This window comes from Meleagris gallopavo, chromosome 2 (genome assembly GCF_905368555.1).
Source record: "Meleagris gallopavo chromosome 2, MGAL_WU_HG_1.1, whole genome shotgun sequence".
Taxonomy (NCBI): domain Eukaryota; kingdom Metazoa; phylum Chordata; class Aves; order Galliformes; family Phasianidae; genus Meleagris; species Meleagris gallopavo.
In genome coordinates this window covers 89226065-89244885 of record NC_139405.1, presented here as the reverse complement: position 1 = coordinate 89244885, position 18821 = coordinate 89226065, and the positions used below count along the sequence as shown (strand labels likewise).

The 18821-nt window shown below is 32.6% G+C and overlaps 1 protein-coding gene across 1 annotated transcript in view; it reads right to left on the bottom strand.

Moving 5' to 3' along the window:
- The window catches only part of CSMD1 (CUB and Sushi multiple domains 1), a 1002456-nt gene that overhangs the window by 98921 nt on the left and 884714 nt on the right, over window positions 1-18821 (bottom strand). The window contains exons 38-41 of the mRNA XM_085217921.1: window positions 15089-15207; window positions 10787-10856; window positions 8621-8737; window positions 4350-4559 (exon numbers count right to left, since the gene is read on the bottom strand). Of these exons, the coding sequence (XP_085074047.1) occupies window positions 4350-4559; window positions 8621-8737; window positions 10787-10856; window positions 15089-15207 (516 nt within the window). The remainder of the gene's footprint in view (window positions 1-4349; window positions 4560-8620; window positions 8738-10786; window positions 10857-15088; window positions 15208-18821) is intronic.

Sequence of the window (18821 nt, the reverse complement as noted above, 5' to 3'; positions counted from 1 at the left end):
AACTGTATTATTCTGTGTCCTAAATTCTGTAGTTAATTTTTCAGAGGCCATAACATTTATTTCTCCTGACCTAGCAAATACCATGAGTCATTCCAGCTATATGCAGATTATCTTTCCTGAGCCTGTCATTCATCAACTTGACTTGCCATTCAACCTTTTATGACAGCCTTCTGTGTGAGATCTTCCCCTGCATGCATAGGCTGTTTGCACCTCAGATACTGAGATTCAGCAAATGCGGTCATCTCAGTAAGTCAAATATCCCAGTAAAACGTTCTTCTAAGCAACTCTGGTTGCTTTTTCTCTTTGCTGCTTTTCATAGGTGGCAAAACCACGCTAAGGATAAATAAAAGCCACAGTTCTTCTCATAGATAATAAATTGGGACATCAGAAATAGACTAAAAGCAATCTGAAACAAATGTGTAAAGATGTCAAGTCCTCAGATTTATCTATTTTGCTCTACAAGTTTATTCCTAAAGAAATGATAAACAAGGAGAAAAAGCAGGACTTTCTAAATATTTTGTATGAATTCCAATTCTTCGCCAAATTCAGTATAAATTTGTCCTGTCTAATCCTTTGTCAAAATTGGTGTGTGAATGCTACATCTGTTTGCAATAGCACTTACTATCAATTTTATGCGCAATCTTCACTTAGTTTTGAAAACCATTTGTTCCTTGTTATTTAAGGACTAAATGCTAGATCTTATTTTAGGTCCCTTGAGGAATTAAATACTTTTGAAATCTGCTTCTTGGAAATCATATCAAATATCAAAAGGCTATTTTGTTTAATTTACCTGGGTAGTGGGAGGGATTAATTCAGTACACTGCTTTGTCAGCCACTGAACAAATTAAGCTTTTTTTTTTTTTTAATTATTATTTTAATAGACATATATGTACTACCATTACACATGCTCATAATATCTATACAGTTTATGTTATGACCTAAGCTTGGGCACTACTCTCTTAGACACTAAATTGATTAAGCACTATCTGGATTACCTGACCTTATTTCCAGTACTTCCAAGTCCCTAAAACATAACCAATATTCTTTCCATCAAGAGTAAAATGCCAGAGGCTATATGTCATTTATGTATCCAATAGTGCAAGATCTCAGAGTTCTGAAATAGGAAGGGCATAGGGAAGGACAAGGAAAGAAAGATATTTTGAAGCAGTAAAGACTTAGTTTTTGAAGTCTAGTTGCAGCAACCACAGACTGACCAAAAGGGAGAGAGAGAAATCCAGCAGTCTAATTGCAAAAGAAGTGGGAAAATTCAGAGGCAAATGGGAAGATAACTAAATAGAAAGCTGTGAGATTGGAATGGAAAAATCAAATACTAAAAGTAACCTGTACTTTGTGTGAAGAAAATTTAAGCAGCCATTATACACTTGGCATGAAAAAAAGAAATAAAGAAGTCATTAAAATTGCCCAATTGTAAACCACTGGGATTTGCTGACAGAGAACATGAGAGGAATGGTGAGTACTCTAAATGACAAAACTTATATTCTTTTTTCAAGTTTTAAATTAAGTATGTTTTTCTTAATCCATAGACTAAAACACTGCATTCTCAAAAAAAAAAAAAAAAAAAAAAAAAAAAAAAAAAATTCAGGAATGAATCACCACAGGCTTTTAGAAGTGAAGAGTATTACATACTATTGAACTGAATGATTGTCTTTACTGCAGAATTTATTTAGTTTTTCACTCATGAGGATGCATTCAGTAATATAAATCCATCCAGAAATTAAAATTTTAAGAAACAAATTACTGAATACTGATTGTATTTTATATTTGGAATTTGAATGATTCAAATTTCAGTTAATTTAACTGTATCTCTTTCCTGGCTTTAAATTTTCTATCCTCTATAGACTATCAGGGTAATTGCATAGGTCAGTACATTCTCATCAAATTATTATTACTTTTTAGAGTTTCATGACTTTTTTCTATATTTATCATATATTTCTGACATTGCAAAATACACAAGCTTCCAAATTTTTATGAAATATTTTTTTATGGTTTTCTTTTACACCAGAAATTCTACAACATATTTTTCTCCTTCACTTAACAAGTATTTCATGTTATGCTTATCTAATTAAATTTTTAATATTTCACAAAGCATTGTTCAGGTCCTACATGCATCACTGTTTCTCTATTTAAATGAGGACAAGTTTTCAATATATCAATGAGTCAATCATGATAACATTTCTGTCATTAGCTGGTAAGTTGCAACTGGGAGAAACAGAAAGAAAGCAATGCCTCTAAAAAGGAGGTGACATTAACATGATAGGGTTGAAGTAAAGCAAAAAAACACAAACATATTTTTCATATTGCCATTTCCCTCCAACCAGATAAAGTAATGTTTTTGGACACAGTAGAGAAGGGGAGAATAGAAGAAATGAATAATTCTGACTTCAATTCAACAGCCTTTTAAAAATAAGCAATAAAGTTAATTCATTAATATAATGGATTTCTAAATTATGAGGGGTCTCTTATACAAAACTGGTTGTACTTCTGGGAGAGCATATTTCAGAAAAACTAACAAGCAAACAAACGAACAAAAACCCACAAACCACTGAAAAGCAGCTGTGAAAAAATAGGAAAGAAAAAAAACCCTACAGACATCAAGAAGGGGGAGAATTTGCCCCAGGCACTGGAGCAGAGATTCCCCTGTATTCAGTGAACAAAACAGCAGTGAGGCCGGTGAATGTAACCTGAAGGAAAATGCGGCCTGTGGAGAGCCTCAAAGGAGAAGGTTCCTGGTCAGAACTGCAGCCCATGGGAGACCCAGGTAGACCATTCCTGAAGGATGTACCCCAGTGAACAGACCTATGTTGCAGCACTACTGAAGAAACTGCAGCCTGTTGGAAGCCCACATTGGATCATTTCATGAAGAACTTCATGAGGGAACTTGCGATGGAGTGGATGAAAAAGCATAAGGAGGAAGGAGAAGCTGATGATGAAGTGTTATTTATTGACCAAGTCCCTTATTCCCCTGTACAACGTGGGGAGCAGAGGTAGAATAAGGAATTGGGTGTTTTTCATTTACCTTTCATTCTCACTGCTCTATACTGTTATTAAGTGGAAATAAATTAATTACATCTTCCTCAAACTTGGTCTGTTTTGCCCATAATGGTAACCAGTGAGTGATCTCCCTGTCTTTATCTCTATCCATGAGCTGTTTGATTGTAATTTCTCCTCCTGTCCAGTTGACGAACAGAAATAAGAGAGAACTGCTTGGTGATCATCTGACTTCTAGCCAAGGTTAACCCCCACAGTGTCATCTTGTACTTTGATTTGGACTATCATTTCTATAATTATCAACAAACTTCAGTGTCCTTGCTTAAATCACTGAACACCATGTACAATAAGTCCATTTTCTTCAAGATATGCAAGAATACATAAAGATACAAAAGATATTTTGACTAAAAAGCACACAAATTATTTTCTTGTCCTGTTGCTCAAAGTGTCATAAAGTAATGACCACAAGAATGTGAATGTATGCTTTCTTTGGAAAGGGATAGAAAACTTAGCTGAGCAAAAATGGAATGTTCCCTCCAAATCTGGAAGTATTACTCAAACAGTTTAAGATTTAACTCTCAATTTCATGATATGAATTCCTGTCAGTTAGGACTTATTCATATGTATATATGTATTCATATGTATAAAGATCCATTGATTTTGTACATATGATCTGTTACTATATATCTTTATGTATATACAAATCTCTACATATTTATATAAATATAGGCTTATGTAGGTATGTATTAAAATCTTAGTTAGGAAATTGGTGGCCTAAAACAAAGTGACATTGAACTAGTCATAGTATTTTGTTAATCTATTTAGATCCTGCAATGAAATTTAATAGCTTTCAGTAAGACTGTTTCAAAGTTTTTGAAATATGCACAAAGTAATGAAATTTTAACATCCTTAATGGGGCAAAAAAAAAAAAAAGGCCATGCAGATGAATAGAAAAGCCAACAGAAGAAGACAATAAAAGTGTCACACGTTCAAACACTGAATATACCATTTGACAAAGCAGGTACAGAACAGTTTTCATTTTTTGTTATTTTTCTCTATTTATATTGCAAAAATGTAATCTCGTCAAAATTTTAAAAACAACTCATACTTTACTTCAAAATCCTCATTCATTATGTCAAGCATAGTAAGAATATATAAATTGGAAAACAAGACAGCAAAACATCTGATATTATGCCAAAATATAAATTTAGTTTCTTTAATCTATGCATTTTAAAATGTTACAAAATACAAATAAATTATATAAGTAAATTTAAAAATATCTTGTGAAGTTTTGGTTTTCATTTTTTACCATAAATTCCACTGTGATATTTCCAGCTCACCTTGGTATGTCAACTTAAATCCTTGCCTGTTTTCTGAGTGATCACTGTAAAAATGGACAAGTGTTTCATGAGTAGTACTTAGTAAAGGTGATGGGAGTTCCATTCCACTAAATTGGCCAATCATAGAGCTGGTGTGATAAGGACCATTCTGAATTTCAAGAAAATCATGATTTGCTTCAGTAGAGAAATTTAGAAATTGAATATGTGCACCTGCAGCAAAAAGAACAGAAATAAAGGAAGAAAGAGGGAAAGAGGAAAAGAAAGATAGAAAGATGGAGACAAGGAAGGAAGGAAGGAAAGAAAAATGTTTATTTCTACATTATTTAAATACACACACATACACAAAAAAAAGTCATAAGAACTCTTATTAGCAGTATGTTTATATTTCAGTCAGTACTTAAAGTAAGATACTTAAATTTATGAAAAGCATGCGTGCAAGCTTCTATTTTTTTTGTTTTGTTTTGTTCCTTTGTTTCTATCATATCATAACATTCTAAATAATAATCACACATTAAAAAATCAATGAAAGGAAACCACAAAGTGAGCAACTTGGTATTTGTCAAGTTCCTAAACCAGCCGATGGAAGCACTCAAGAAAGGAACATATCACAAATCCTGCTGAGTCACAAAATGCTCATTTTCTGCTGAAATAGCATATTTCTAAAGCAGAACAGACTTCTGTAGAGTCTGGAGTGGAATAAAACAAAATTATTGAGTTAAAATGATGTGAAATACTAAATGCCTTAAGTTTCTCCTTGACTCTCTTATTTAGCAGTAGAGATATATTCTTCATTTCAGAATATCACGTAGATTAATCATAAGGGTAATTAATTCATTACTTTTTGTTCTGTAATTCCTTTCTTTTCCTCAGAGATTTATATCTAATCATTTACATAAAAGGGATATATATATATATATATATATTTACAGAAGGATAAAATAAATAAATCATTATAAATCATTACATAAACCTTTAGGCTGCTCATAAGAGTACAGGATATTTAGCTCTAGTATCTTTTCTGCAGTGCAAGAGATATAAGAATATCTCAGTTCTTGAATAGCAAAATTTATTCCAAGGCTATCAATCGAGAGACACATACAGAACACATCAAAGTCTCAGTATCAGACATCTCCTGTATGGTGTCTGATATGGTTAGTTTAACTTGAATGAAGTCACCTATTCTACAATGCTTTTGGGATTTAAGATGAGGTAGAACACCAAGCAGCTTGGAGACATCTTGTCATCAGCATCAGCTTTTAATGATTCAAAGCAGAGATTTGATAATAACACCATGGGACTTCTAAAGAGATTTGACAGATCCTTGATATCATATTTTTGCTTTAAGTGACAAGCAGCTGATTCTACTTCCTACATATTTAGGAAATAGGTACAAGCTTTCCAGTACCTGAAGGGGGCCTACAGGAAAGATGGGGAGAGACTTTTTATAAGAGCATGAAGGGACAGGATGAGAGGAAATGACTTTAAAATGGAAGAGGGTATTTAGACTAGATATCAGGAAGAAATTCTTTACTGTGAAAATGAGATGGAACAGGTTGCCCAAAGAGTTTGTGGATGCCCTCTCCTCCAGGCAAAATTAAAATGTAGGTTTACCAGTAACTTTTTAAAATTTAAGCTAAAACAGACACATTGCACAAACAAAAACATACTTTGCTTTTAAAGGTTTTTCAAATATGTTAGTTCCAATTAGAGGATATACTATATTTATCACACAACCCTTAATTCTACTGTTGTATATGACTTAGAATTAGCAATTTTTAAAATCAAATAAAATGGTTTCTACACAAAATCATTGCTTACATAAAATTATACAAAATACAGCTAAAGAAAATTAATTATTATCCAGTAAGAATATAATTGTACTAGTTCCTACTCTAATCTCAATGGGATTTCCTGCCTCGCTTGAATAGATGAGAATTACCAGTGCTAATTTTTTAATAAATAATAAGTGTTAACTGGAAGATACCTGAAATCACTGAAAAATCACAACTCGCTTGAAAAGATGTACTTTCAACCTATTACAAATGTTTGGATTTTTACAGTGCTTTCTTTTTGACTATCAGTATATTTTTATATAATGAAGAGAGTAGTATACTTTGGAAGATTTTTAGCTCCTGCAATTTTATTGTTAGACTTTGTTTAAGCACACCAGTGTGTTTGTTCTAAGTCAGTAAAACACGGGCTTCATCTAGTTACAAAGTTTGAATAAATATCAGAAAAAATTGATGGAAGTAAAGGAATATTTGCTATGAGATGAAGTTACCATGAGGTTAATTATTTCAGCAGAGTTTGAACAACAGTACATGGTCATGCAAGTCCTCTTGCTCACCTTTTGTGCACAATGCCAGTCATTCAATATCTTATTAAAATAATTGAAAACAGATCTTGGAACTTTACTAAATTTTGAAAGAATTTTCTTTGTTTTTTTGTGATTTATTTTGATATGAAGGATGAATGTAGACAGTCTTAGTAGACAAGCTTATACTCAAAATATTGTCCAAGATTTTGCAGTGGAAGCTATTTATCTGTGAAACATCATATCAATCACACTGGCTAATCCTAGAGTAAAGACATTATCTGTGGATTATTTGAGGCACTTCAGGAAGAAAAAAAATCCCTGCAGCAACTTCATAGTAAAAAATGTGCTTTTCCAGTATTTTTGAAAGCAATGATAGACCAATTGCAAGACTATCTTTTACCCGTTAAATCCACTGGCAAACAAAATAATCTTTTATAGTTTTAAGTTTACTGCTACTTACGAATTTCTGAGAAGTGGGAGGGATAATAATAGGATGCAAGAAACTTTTGTGCAATTATTCCATGAAATTTTGTCCGTATTTTCTATAAGCGTAGCCTTAGAATATAAAAATCAGCCCAAGGCTATCTGTAATTCTGATAGATAAGTTTTACCAAGTACATACTGAAGAATGGGAGGCATCTGCTTAAAGATTTCTGTTGAATTCTCTTTAATCATTACTTTTTCCTCCATCTTGCTGTAGCTCCTGATATACATGACTTTGTAGCACCGAACACTTTTTGGTGCAAAACTTTAAAAGGTTGTCTGACTTAAAATCAACAATAGAATATGTCCAAATTCAGTAGCTTTGTACATATATTCAAGTATCTACAGGACTGCAAATCACTGAACACACTCTTTCATACGCTTGTTTTAAGTCTCTCTCCCAACTTATCCTCCTCACATTTACACCAAATCCTGTCAAACATTTCTTGTAAGCAAGCACAAAGTATTGAACAGCAATTTCTAACAAAGTTTCTGACTAAACTCTTAAGTGGTGGTAGGCAGTAAACATTTTCACACTGTTTTTCTCTAAATTTGTAATTGTCTAGCCAGTTTCGGCAGCTATACTATCCTATTAGGGGATCAAACCTAAAACAATTTATATCATGCAATGACCTGTCCCTATTTTTTTTTTTTTTTCAGACATGACAACTACCTTCAAAATTCTCACTAATGCTACAGTATGTCTACAAGTTAACTTAGCATAACATACTCGATGTAAGTAGTTGATCTTACTACATAAATACCAGTCACAAAGCAAATGGAAAGCAAACAAACTCATTTGCAGAGACAGGTGTAGTGAATTTAATATAATCTTTTAAAAATAATTTTCCTATTTTAGAATTCACACTATGGGGGATAACGTTTCGCAGCAAGAAAACTTATGCAGCTTTTATTTCTGATAATAATAAAAGAGCATTTTATACTTGAAGTTATAGATCACTTATTATCCATGATTATCTTCTCAACACAATTATTTCTTTTTGAAGATATTTTTGACAATGGTTATAATGCAAACCTTTTTTCTGTTTGGCCACTGTTATCTGGGAGTTGGACTATCGTTTTAGAATGCTTTTAACCAAATTCAGTGCTAGAAATGAAGTTTTGTCAATTTTCTTATAATAAATAGTGTTAAAAGATCACTTGAAGAAATATGAATGGATATTAAAAAGAATACCTCAATTTAAATTAGAAGTTAAATTATCTGTTTCATCTAAGATATATCTGTGCAGCAGGTTTCATTTGCTTTGAAATCAGGTTCTGAGACACATTGAGTTTTACAAATAGCAAGTTGCTTTGCCAGACACACACTCCTAAACTGTAAAACATTTCCAACTCAAAATGCATTGACAATACATTCAGCTGGATACTATCTGTGTCATACTATACATTTTTATTTATAATAATCAGATTTGCACATATACAACTGCTTTCCAGATGTAAGTTTGCTTACCATATCCAATAGGCAATAAAATTTTCCATGTACAATCCAAGTTACTAGGGTAATTTCCCGGAAAACCTGGGCTTAGGATCACACCACCCATGTTTGTCAGAGTTCCACCACATTTAGCTATTAAAATAAAAAGAAAGTCACCATTCATTTTAGTAATACTGATTCTTAATATCTGGAATACAATTATTTCAAAAAACAATTTTATATTTTATCCTTGTGATCCCCATGCAGCAAAATTTATCGAGTCTCATGGAAAAAAAAAAAAAAAAAAAATCAAGTTAGAGTAAAATGCTTAATTCATGCAATATATTGACTTTGATTTTACTGTAACTCTGTAGTTTCATCTATAGAATGGAAAACCCATTTTCTCAGGCTGACAACTGTGATAAAAAAGATCTGATGCTATGTTGAAATTGACTTCATATTTGGAGGAACAGATCTGCAATTAAACTGAATTATGATCAGGATCCATGATGCAGATCTATGCCTTGAGTGAAAAAGAAAAAAAAAATAAAAATTAAAATTAAAAAACAACAAAGCAATCAATGAAGTTCTCCAGTTCAGAAAGGATGATCTAACTACATAAAAAGTTTGCCTTGTTTAGTGTCTGTGTATTTTTTCTTTAACAAGTTCATGTGTATAGAGAGTGACAAGACATTTGCCTCATTTAGGATGAGCTTAAGAAATCTAAATAAAATCTTGTAATTTATTCTGATTATTTGAGGAAATTTAACACTACTCAAGCCTATTAGCCTTCCTGCCAGCTATTACAATGATGTACCATCAGGTAAGACAACAGTGATACTGTGAATTGTGATAATTGTACTGAAAATCTGAGAATGGTCAGATTTTCAGTACAGTACCAGATAGACCACATAAGAAATTGAATTTAAATTGGAAAAACTCCATCAAAAAATCAGTCTCAGATATCTCAAATCTCTCTCTTGCTCTGTTAAAAACAGCATCTAGTGAAAAACAAACAAAACAATTTTCTCTTGCATTTCTTAAAAAAAAAAAAAAAAAAAAAAACAGCAATATTTTAAGGGTTGATGAGTTTGTTCTAAGGGTTTATTTGTTTTGTGGAACCATTTACACTTCCAAGAAAGTACAATTCCATGAACTGTTTGAAAATAGGAATTATATTTAATCTTCATTAAAATGAAGATTCTCACACACATACAAACACATACAAGCCAACTTACTAAAAAAAATGTCTTTTCCTTCAACTGATTTGAAGGAACTGACCTGCTTTCATGTTAACTGAAAGTAAGTGTTTCTGCAGAAGTTGAAAACTCAATTACTATGTAGGTAGGTTCAACTATGATAAAGAATTTTTAAAACCATTTCACACTGATATTGCTGGATATCATAGCCATCTTTTAAATGATGTTAAAAAGAACAGTTTTGCTAACTGAATGTTAAAGTTAAAAGCATTCATGATGAATGTATTTCAAGGCTGAAGTGACAGAATATGATGATGGAACTGTGCTTCCCGTAATTTCTGCTTTTTCTTGAAATGAGCATTCCAACAGACAACATACATGACTCTCTCTTAAATTTTGCTTAATCAAGAACCAATCAATAGTACAACATTGTTACTTACAAAGGGAAAACACTGCTGAATAGGATCTTTGTGTGTTTAAAGAAGTTACTTTTTTTTAGTTTTTTCTTAATTTCAGCATCTTTTAGTGACTTTCTCAGATGAAAAGAGCCAGACTCTTTTTCACCCCTACAACTCTGTCATTTCACTATCTCTGATGGCTTGGCTTCTGAGCTACCCTCTGCTGCAAGCAAACTGCCTGCTTCTTTGAGAAGTCTCCTAGGCTTCTCCTGACGAGCCTTATGATTTAGAAAGTTCTTAAGTCTCAGTGCACTGCAAAGAGTAGATGCTGCCTTCTCCTTTCTGAGGATTCAGCCCAATTCAAAGTAGAATATTCATGTCAAACAGTTGATGTCTAGATTTCCTCTACCTATTTTCGCAATTATTTTTTAAATTTCATATACATTAAATATAAAATCAAATTTTATTGTTATTTTCCACATTTCACAGATAGAAACTTAGCATGTGAAACATAATTGTGTAAGAAACAATAACAAAAACAAACAAAAAACACAGAAGTATTTTCAGATGTTCAGAACACACAGAAAACAAATATGTAGCCATACCAATGCAGAGAGGAGATGGATAGTTCCAGCGTCGAACTGTTCCTGGCATACAAGAGATATGAGAACGGCCCTGTTTGGAAAAGGAAAAATAATGAAACCTTCCAGCAAAGAGATCTACAGAGGTTCCTTATCTTACCTACCTCTTTTCATGTATCACCCAACTGTATTATAATCACTTTCATGTAAACTATTTTCAAATACGTCAGATTTCATCTTTTTGTTGTAAAACACTCGTCATTTCAACAACTTGAAAATCTCTTCAAATTTTCAGGCTAACTATAAGACTCATTACAAGACAGAACCAGCTAACTATGTGCATTCACATGGACAAATAAGTTTGCTCCCCATTTAATTCCAAGGTCCTGATTCACAATGTAAGCATAATAGTTCACTTTCAGCCTGAAATCTGAAGTATAGAGAGAAATTTGTTCCACATCTGCTGCTACAGATGGTATGGATGTGGATCATGCCAAAACAGTCATCCACAATTACCAGCAGGGCTTGAACTCTCATGCCCTTACAATATGACACACTGCATGCATGCAATATCTTGGCAGAGAGCTACAGAAGTACAAATGCCTTTTTATTTAGCTGTCATTTTTAATTTATCCTGCCTATCTTTAAGAAATATCACATGTACCAAACAGAATCACATGTAAGTAGTGAGAAAATGACATGGCTCTAATCTGCAAAATTTATTCCTATGTATGTCAGGATGGCTGCCCTGAAATGACTACAGAATGCTCACATACTCCCAGTTTTACTTGCACCAGCAACAGTTCAAGCTGAAAACTTAAGAGTAGCACAAGCGGAAGTAGTTTTTTGTTTTGTGTTTTTTTTTTTTTGTCAGCACTGTCATCTGTGGAACTCAGTTTATGCTATCTGCTGTTGGAATACAAAAAACTGAATAAATTGGCAGGAATGAAAGACTAATGTAATGACTGAGACATGGGACTGAGAGCTAGGTACAGTTCTGGTGTTATTCATTTTGATGTGTGAATTTGGGGAATTTACATCTTCCTCTTTTTTTCCTATTTAGTAAGGTAGCATATTTTGGCAATTTAATATTAAATTTTATTTGAATATTACTTATTATTTGTCTAAAGCAATTGATTTCTCAAAAAAATATGATTAAGATAGAATGAGCAAACTAGTAAAAGAAAATTCATTTCTTGAATTTGCTTTCATTTGGTATGTTTACCATAAAGTAGGTATGAGTAAGGTTCATACAGTCGTATTAAATTATATGGATAAAAAATATCTGAAGTAAAATTTAGTTAAATGTATTTTGACAATCTCTAAAATACAAACTGACACACCTTGGAAAAAATGTGTTTGGATGTAAAAATTTGATTTTCATTAAAATTGACAACAAATCTTTTTCTCATAAACATTTTTAATTTAAAGGAGAAGTAGCCATGTAGTTATTGTATCCTTTTAGTTACTTTCAAAATGGATAAGTTCTTGAATAATTTACTTAATTAAATATTTCCTATTTTATTTTATCATGTCTTCCCATTCTATGATTGCACGTCTCTGCTGTAGGGGAGAGCCGTAATTTAACTACTATGGTCAGGAAAACATAAAATGGACTATAAAAGATCTTCTGAAAAATAAAGTAAAATTATTCCTTTGGTTTCAAGCCTCTTTCCACCAAGAGAACACTCTGATTTCAGTCTTTTAAAGTTCCCTCCTGGGGGGAGACACTAAATCCTCCAGCTAGCATTCTTATGCATCTCCAGGTAGTAGTTTAAGCTCTATGACTTTTCTGGTAAGTCTCAATTATAAACTAATCCACACCTGATTGTTTCTGCTAGCTGTGAATAAGTTCTCTAAAGACTGAGGGTAAATCCATACCTAGAGTGGGGAAAACAACAACAACAACAACAAAAACAGCTTGCACACAAAAGGATCTGCAAATTTATGCTGATCTACACTCGTTGAATAGTAAAAACATGCTGTATCTCACAGAACTTAACTTCCATTATTTATGTTTTACTTGGAGACATTTTTGCTCATCCTGGCTGAGGAACATACTCTACATAAGAGTCTATGAATTTTATTAGAGAAAATTCCATATAGCATATAAATATTCATCATTATTTTGAAAAGGCTCAGAGTCTTTCCTATTTATTTATTTATGAATTTAGTTATTGAAGGCTCTTTGTTTTACACTTAAAACAAGTTAATGAAACTATTTTTTGTAAGTCTATTAGATTCCACAATTAGGATTAAATTTGTATGTGTGCGGAAATATAGTTAGGTCATGTCTAAGTTAATGAACAACGTGTAATGAAATTTTAAGGAGGAATTTCATAGTAGAATCCCTGTAGATATAAAAACATAAGGCATATTCAAGCTCTACAGAAAAAAAACCTGCATACGTACAAAGGATATCTTATGAGTGTGATACACACATTAAAACTTAGCGTTACCACACAGATCAGTTTCTTATGTACAAATCTCTTCCATACAAACACATTATTGTTTTTTAATTAATATTATATTCACGAACTCAAGAGTGGTGAGGTACTGGAACAGGCTGCCCAGAAAGATTGTGGATGCCCCGTCGCTAGATGTGTTTGAGGCCAGATTTGATGGGGCCCTGAGCAGCCTGGTCTAGTATTAAATGGGGGTTGGTGGCCCTGCATGTAGCAGGGGGTTTGGAAATTCACGATCCTTGAGGTCCATTCCAATCCTGGCCATTCTGCGAACTCAGATTTTTGTACTTGCTTTAAGTAAAAATTGATCCAGAAGATCAAAACATGGCTAACAATGTGTATCTTCAAAATGTTTCCCATCCATATTCCTACTATTTCTGAAGTATTCACATTCTAACATTACCAGTCCACCTCAATATTTAAGCATTACTGTTTTCAGTACAGTCAGAAAATATAATGAGGTTATATATCAAAGGTCTTCCTACATGTAATACACACACTATAAAAAATGTAACCATTCCTTTTTTCATTCTCAAAATTAGGATGTTTCATAGCTGAAAACGTAAGGAGAGAAGAATATGCAATGATGGACAATACAAATAGGAGTCACCCCATTAAATCTAATCAGTGTAAAGTTAGAATATAGAAAGGTTAACAAGAGTATCTAAATAGTGAAGAAAGATGCTTTTTAAAGCAGGCACCTATCCTAATGCATAATATTAAGGTGAGTCAGCTTTTGGAGATGAGTAACTTTGTTTCTAATGTCTAAGGTCGAATTTAAACAGATATCTCAGGTTTTTGGATGGAATAAACTGGATTATATGTAATTTCATCTCAATAGGAATTGGTTAGTATAAGGTAAGTTTCTCACTTTGTTCTATCAGATCACTGGCATCAGCTACACAAAGTAATTGGATATTTGTCTATATAAATTTCAGACTTAATGGCTCAAAAGCAGAGGAATAGATCATGGTGATAAGGTGCTAAGCACCTATCCCAGACTACGAAAACAGCAAATATCTGCCAGATCTACCAGCAATACCATCAGAGCCTGATGCTTTCACAATAGCGTGGAACTGAATAAAAATACCTAAAGAATTCTACATATGTTCTCTACAAATATTCCAAACAGGATTTTTTCTAAAAGTAGACAGAAAGTGTTTACCTTTATCTTAGTCTAACACATTTTAAAATAATATTATATTAACTGTTGTTTAATCAAGTTTATTACCGGCTGATTTGAAGGTAAACTCTATTGAAATATAATGTCCTGTGTCTAGGGATTAAAAATCATAAAATGTGCTTATTGCATAAAAAAAAAGAACTATGAAAACACCTGTACTAGTGGAAATGTCTGGAGCTGTTCTGTAGCCTTGAGATCAAATAACATTCTTTTACATGCATCTACATCCTTTTTTTTTTCTTTTCCCTCCAAAATCACCTCCAAAACATACTGTCATGATACAAACTGTTGATGAGGAATAGTCTTTCATTTGTGATAATTGCTGAACTGTGATGTATAAACTAGGACAAAACATGATAGCAAACAAACAGGATCACAAAGTAATAACACTGATGATCAAATTTCAACACCCATACCTTTGTCCTGGCTGTAAAAATACAGCTGTATCTGTAGCATACTGCATTTCATCATATACTTAGTTCATTGATACTTTAAAATGGAAAGAGGTTAATGGTCTTTAAATGGAAGTCAAAATATAACTTGGAATCAACATTTAATGACAGCCATACTTTTTGAAAGAATCATAAAATAAAAATACAATTTCAAAGTTTGTAAAAGAAAGAAAAAAAAACAAAAACAGAAAGAAGGAAAGACGGAAAAAAAGAAAGAAAAAAATACCTGTAATGTATATCCTGGTTCACATTGAAATGACAAAACATCATTGACCATATATCTATCTCCCGATTTGATCCCATTACTAGGAATTACTGGTTCTGGACAGGCAGCAAGGCCTACAGCTGAGGAAAGTAAAAACAAAGATTAGAAAAGCATAAATAAATTCATAGGAGCTCTTTGCTGATATTTTCTAATGAACTCTTTCCATACTGTTGCTTTTTTTGTTTGTTTGTTTGTTTGTTTTGTGGGTGTGTGTGTGTGTTTTTTTAACAGAACATTAATTAAAAATGTATTTCAACATTAAACTGAAATATTGTTTAAAACATAGGAATTTTTAGAATTGTCCTGCAAAATACAACTGGCATGACTGAAACACAAATATATACACACTATGACTGTACCAATTACTATGTCCTGTTGTTTTGAGCTATTATGTCTTTGTCTTGTCTTTAACCTATACGATAATTCTAGTATATTAAACATTCTTGTGAGGGTAACAGCGAAAGAAAGAGTGAATACGCATTCTACCTTTTCAGCAACAGAATAGAACTACTGAAATTATCTGGTAGATCATTTTGGAACAATACCTAGAGACAAAGGTCAAGTTTAGTCAACTTGATCTCATCCATTAACTGCAAAGAAGTTTAGACATCTGAAAAAAAACCAACAACAATTGACTGAATGCTATGACTAGCTTTTTTATGGAATCCAACAACTTTGGAGACACAAAGTGCACCTGACAGTGTTAAGTACAGAAATTACACGATATTTGGCTCTACTCTGACCTCAAACGTTTCTGAGTGTTGCTTGAGATCATGAAACAGTATCTGAGACACTAGTCCTAATGAAAAAACATAATTTTATTTGAGATTATGCAATTTACAGATTTTGACACAAACAAGGTTTTAACTTAATGCAAATTCATGCATCTACATTTCATTATTGCATTACAAGTTTTAAATATGTATATACGATTTTTTTTTTCCTCTTTTCATTTGCTGCTAGGTTTTTTTGGTTTTTTTTTTTTTTTTTTTTTTGCAGTTCTAGGATTAGTTGAAATTAAAAAAAAAAGAAAAAACATCCATAATGAAGAACACAAAAGTTTGAAATAGCTTATATACATTGTATGGGAACTGCTGAATCACGGCCTGAACCTCTGATTAATTACCTGAAACAATCAGTGAGTCAGCCACGGGAGCACAGGTGAAGGCAATTCACCTGTGCTGTTGGAAGGGGTGGAGTCTGGCTCCACCTCTCCTAGACCCATTTAAGAGCTGACCACCAGTAAGGACGGATCTCTTCTGGAGATCCACTCCACTGGAGTTTCCCATGTGAGCCCAGCTTATGGGTGAGTATACCTATCATTTCTGTTTCCTGCTTTGGTGTATTAACGTCATAACCAAGCTCTCTGCTATACCTTAACATTTGTATATTTGTTAATTGTACACTGCTATAACATAACATTGGTATATTCATTAATTGTACATACATTCTCCTGAAAGTGCTGCCCCTAAGCCATTTGCTAGAAACAGGTTCCATTTCCATATGTTCATACACAGGTACATGCACATTCTTTCTGTGTTTTTCTATGTTTTCACTTTTTATGTTTTGTGCCTTTGAGTCTTCTTACATCTTACTTTTTTTTCCAAGACAAAGCAGTAACAATGGCAAGCCACTCTCCTGCTGAGTGACAGCTATCAAGCTATGACTTTCAGTCTTTGTATCCACTGCTGCAAGAATTATCCAACTAAACATTTTCTAATTTGCACATAAATAGCTTTTAGTTCTTAAATAAAGTACTTTTTTATGCAAGGTCTAATTTAGGAAAATAACTCACTACAAAGATGTTCAATAACTTTTACCACAGAACTCACAAATAGTAACATTCTACAATACCAGAATCTCTCAACTGACATTACAGTGACTTCATATGGCCACTAGGAACTTCATAGTTATTATAAAATGTGTTGTTCTACATAGGTATGAGAAAACATCATTACATCAATGGTATTCTTTAATTGAAGTTTTCTAGTATTATTCCTTTTTTCAATCATTGTGTTTCATAATACCATAAATATATCTAACATCTGCAAATTTTCTTTGGGTATGGGCACTAAGTAGCTGTGATCTGCACCCACACAAACTGCTTTTTTGCTCCAGTATCAAGTGAAAGGTAGTTTCTAGTTCAAAACTACTACAGCATACAGGCTATCATTTAGTAACTTGAGAATCAGTACACAGACACAACTCAAATGAATCAAGCTACATTTTCAAATTTCACTAAATTTCTCACTCTTTAATAGAAAATAAAGTAAAAAATGTGCTTAAAACTCACTATTCTTAAAGAAATAAGCCCCTAACAAATACTATGTCACTAAATTGCTTATAGATAGTGATAATTTAAAGCCTGTGAATAGAAATTTTAGGTCTACTTCCTGTCTTCAAAAAAACTCATGATTGAACTCAGCATTCTTTCGTATAATTACAAGCCTGCAGTGTAAATCTATATCAATAAAATTACTATTGCAGATTTTACCGAGTCACATACATAGTTTTTTTAACAGTGACTGCATGGCAATACTAACAATAATGTGCTCATTATCTAGCTTTTTCTATCATTAGTTAAATAGCATACAGAATTTAAATAGACTATGATCAAAAGAAAATCTTCAAAGTCATTTTCTATGCAACTGTTAGATAAGGTAGGACACTACATATTTTAACAGATTTTCAAAATTTGTAAAAACTTTCTGCTGTTTGCTTATACTTTATATTATTGTCATTACCCCTTTGATATACTTTATAATACAGATTATTCTAATAGTATATCAAAAACCAGTATGCAAAACCCACTCATAATATATTTTATTTGACATACATAACATTAAGAAGCAACATTACTTCCTCAAAAGCAAAGAGAGAAAAAATATCCCCAATCCTTCCAATCATTAAATAATACCAGCCTATAATCCCTATTTTTGAATAGGTGAATAAAAATAACATGTTCTGTCTTGTTCTTTTCTGGAAACAATATTTACTTGAAATAGTTGAATTGAAATTTAATTTATCATAGTATTCTGGAAAAATCTGTGGTACAAGATGCATATATTTTCAAACGTACATGAATTTGAAACATTTTGATTAGAACTCATCCAAAAATCATGTGAATGTTTGAGAGAAATCAAACAAATTCTAGTACGTGGGAACAAATGAAGGAACTTACACATCCACTGACTCTGAAATGCATTAAACTAGATTGTATGTGAGCAGTCAGTAATAAAGGGAAAACGTGTAAAATGTCAAATCCAAGCTATCAAAAAAGGACAAGGATTGCTTAGTGCATTCTTTTCAGAGCTCTGCTTCAGCTGTGCAATATAAGAGAGCAACACATCAATGTCAAGAATTATAACCTTCTCCCTGACCTTCTTCCACTTACTGCCTGATAAATACTTTCTTGGCCTCTGCAGTGGCATAAGACAAACATGCCTTACTTCCACAATTATATACATGCCTACAATTACCTCAATTTCTGTTGAAACATCACTGCCATTGCTGGCAGAAAGAAAAATCCTTGCTGGCATATCTGACAATGTGAATGCCCATTAGTGTCCATTTCAGAAAGCTGCAAACTGAGAAATACAAGAATTTTTTGACAGCTTGACCAAAAGTCATCAGGGGATTCTTTTTTTGACTTCCTCCCTCCCACCTTACACAGCTAACTGAAACACACTTTTTT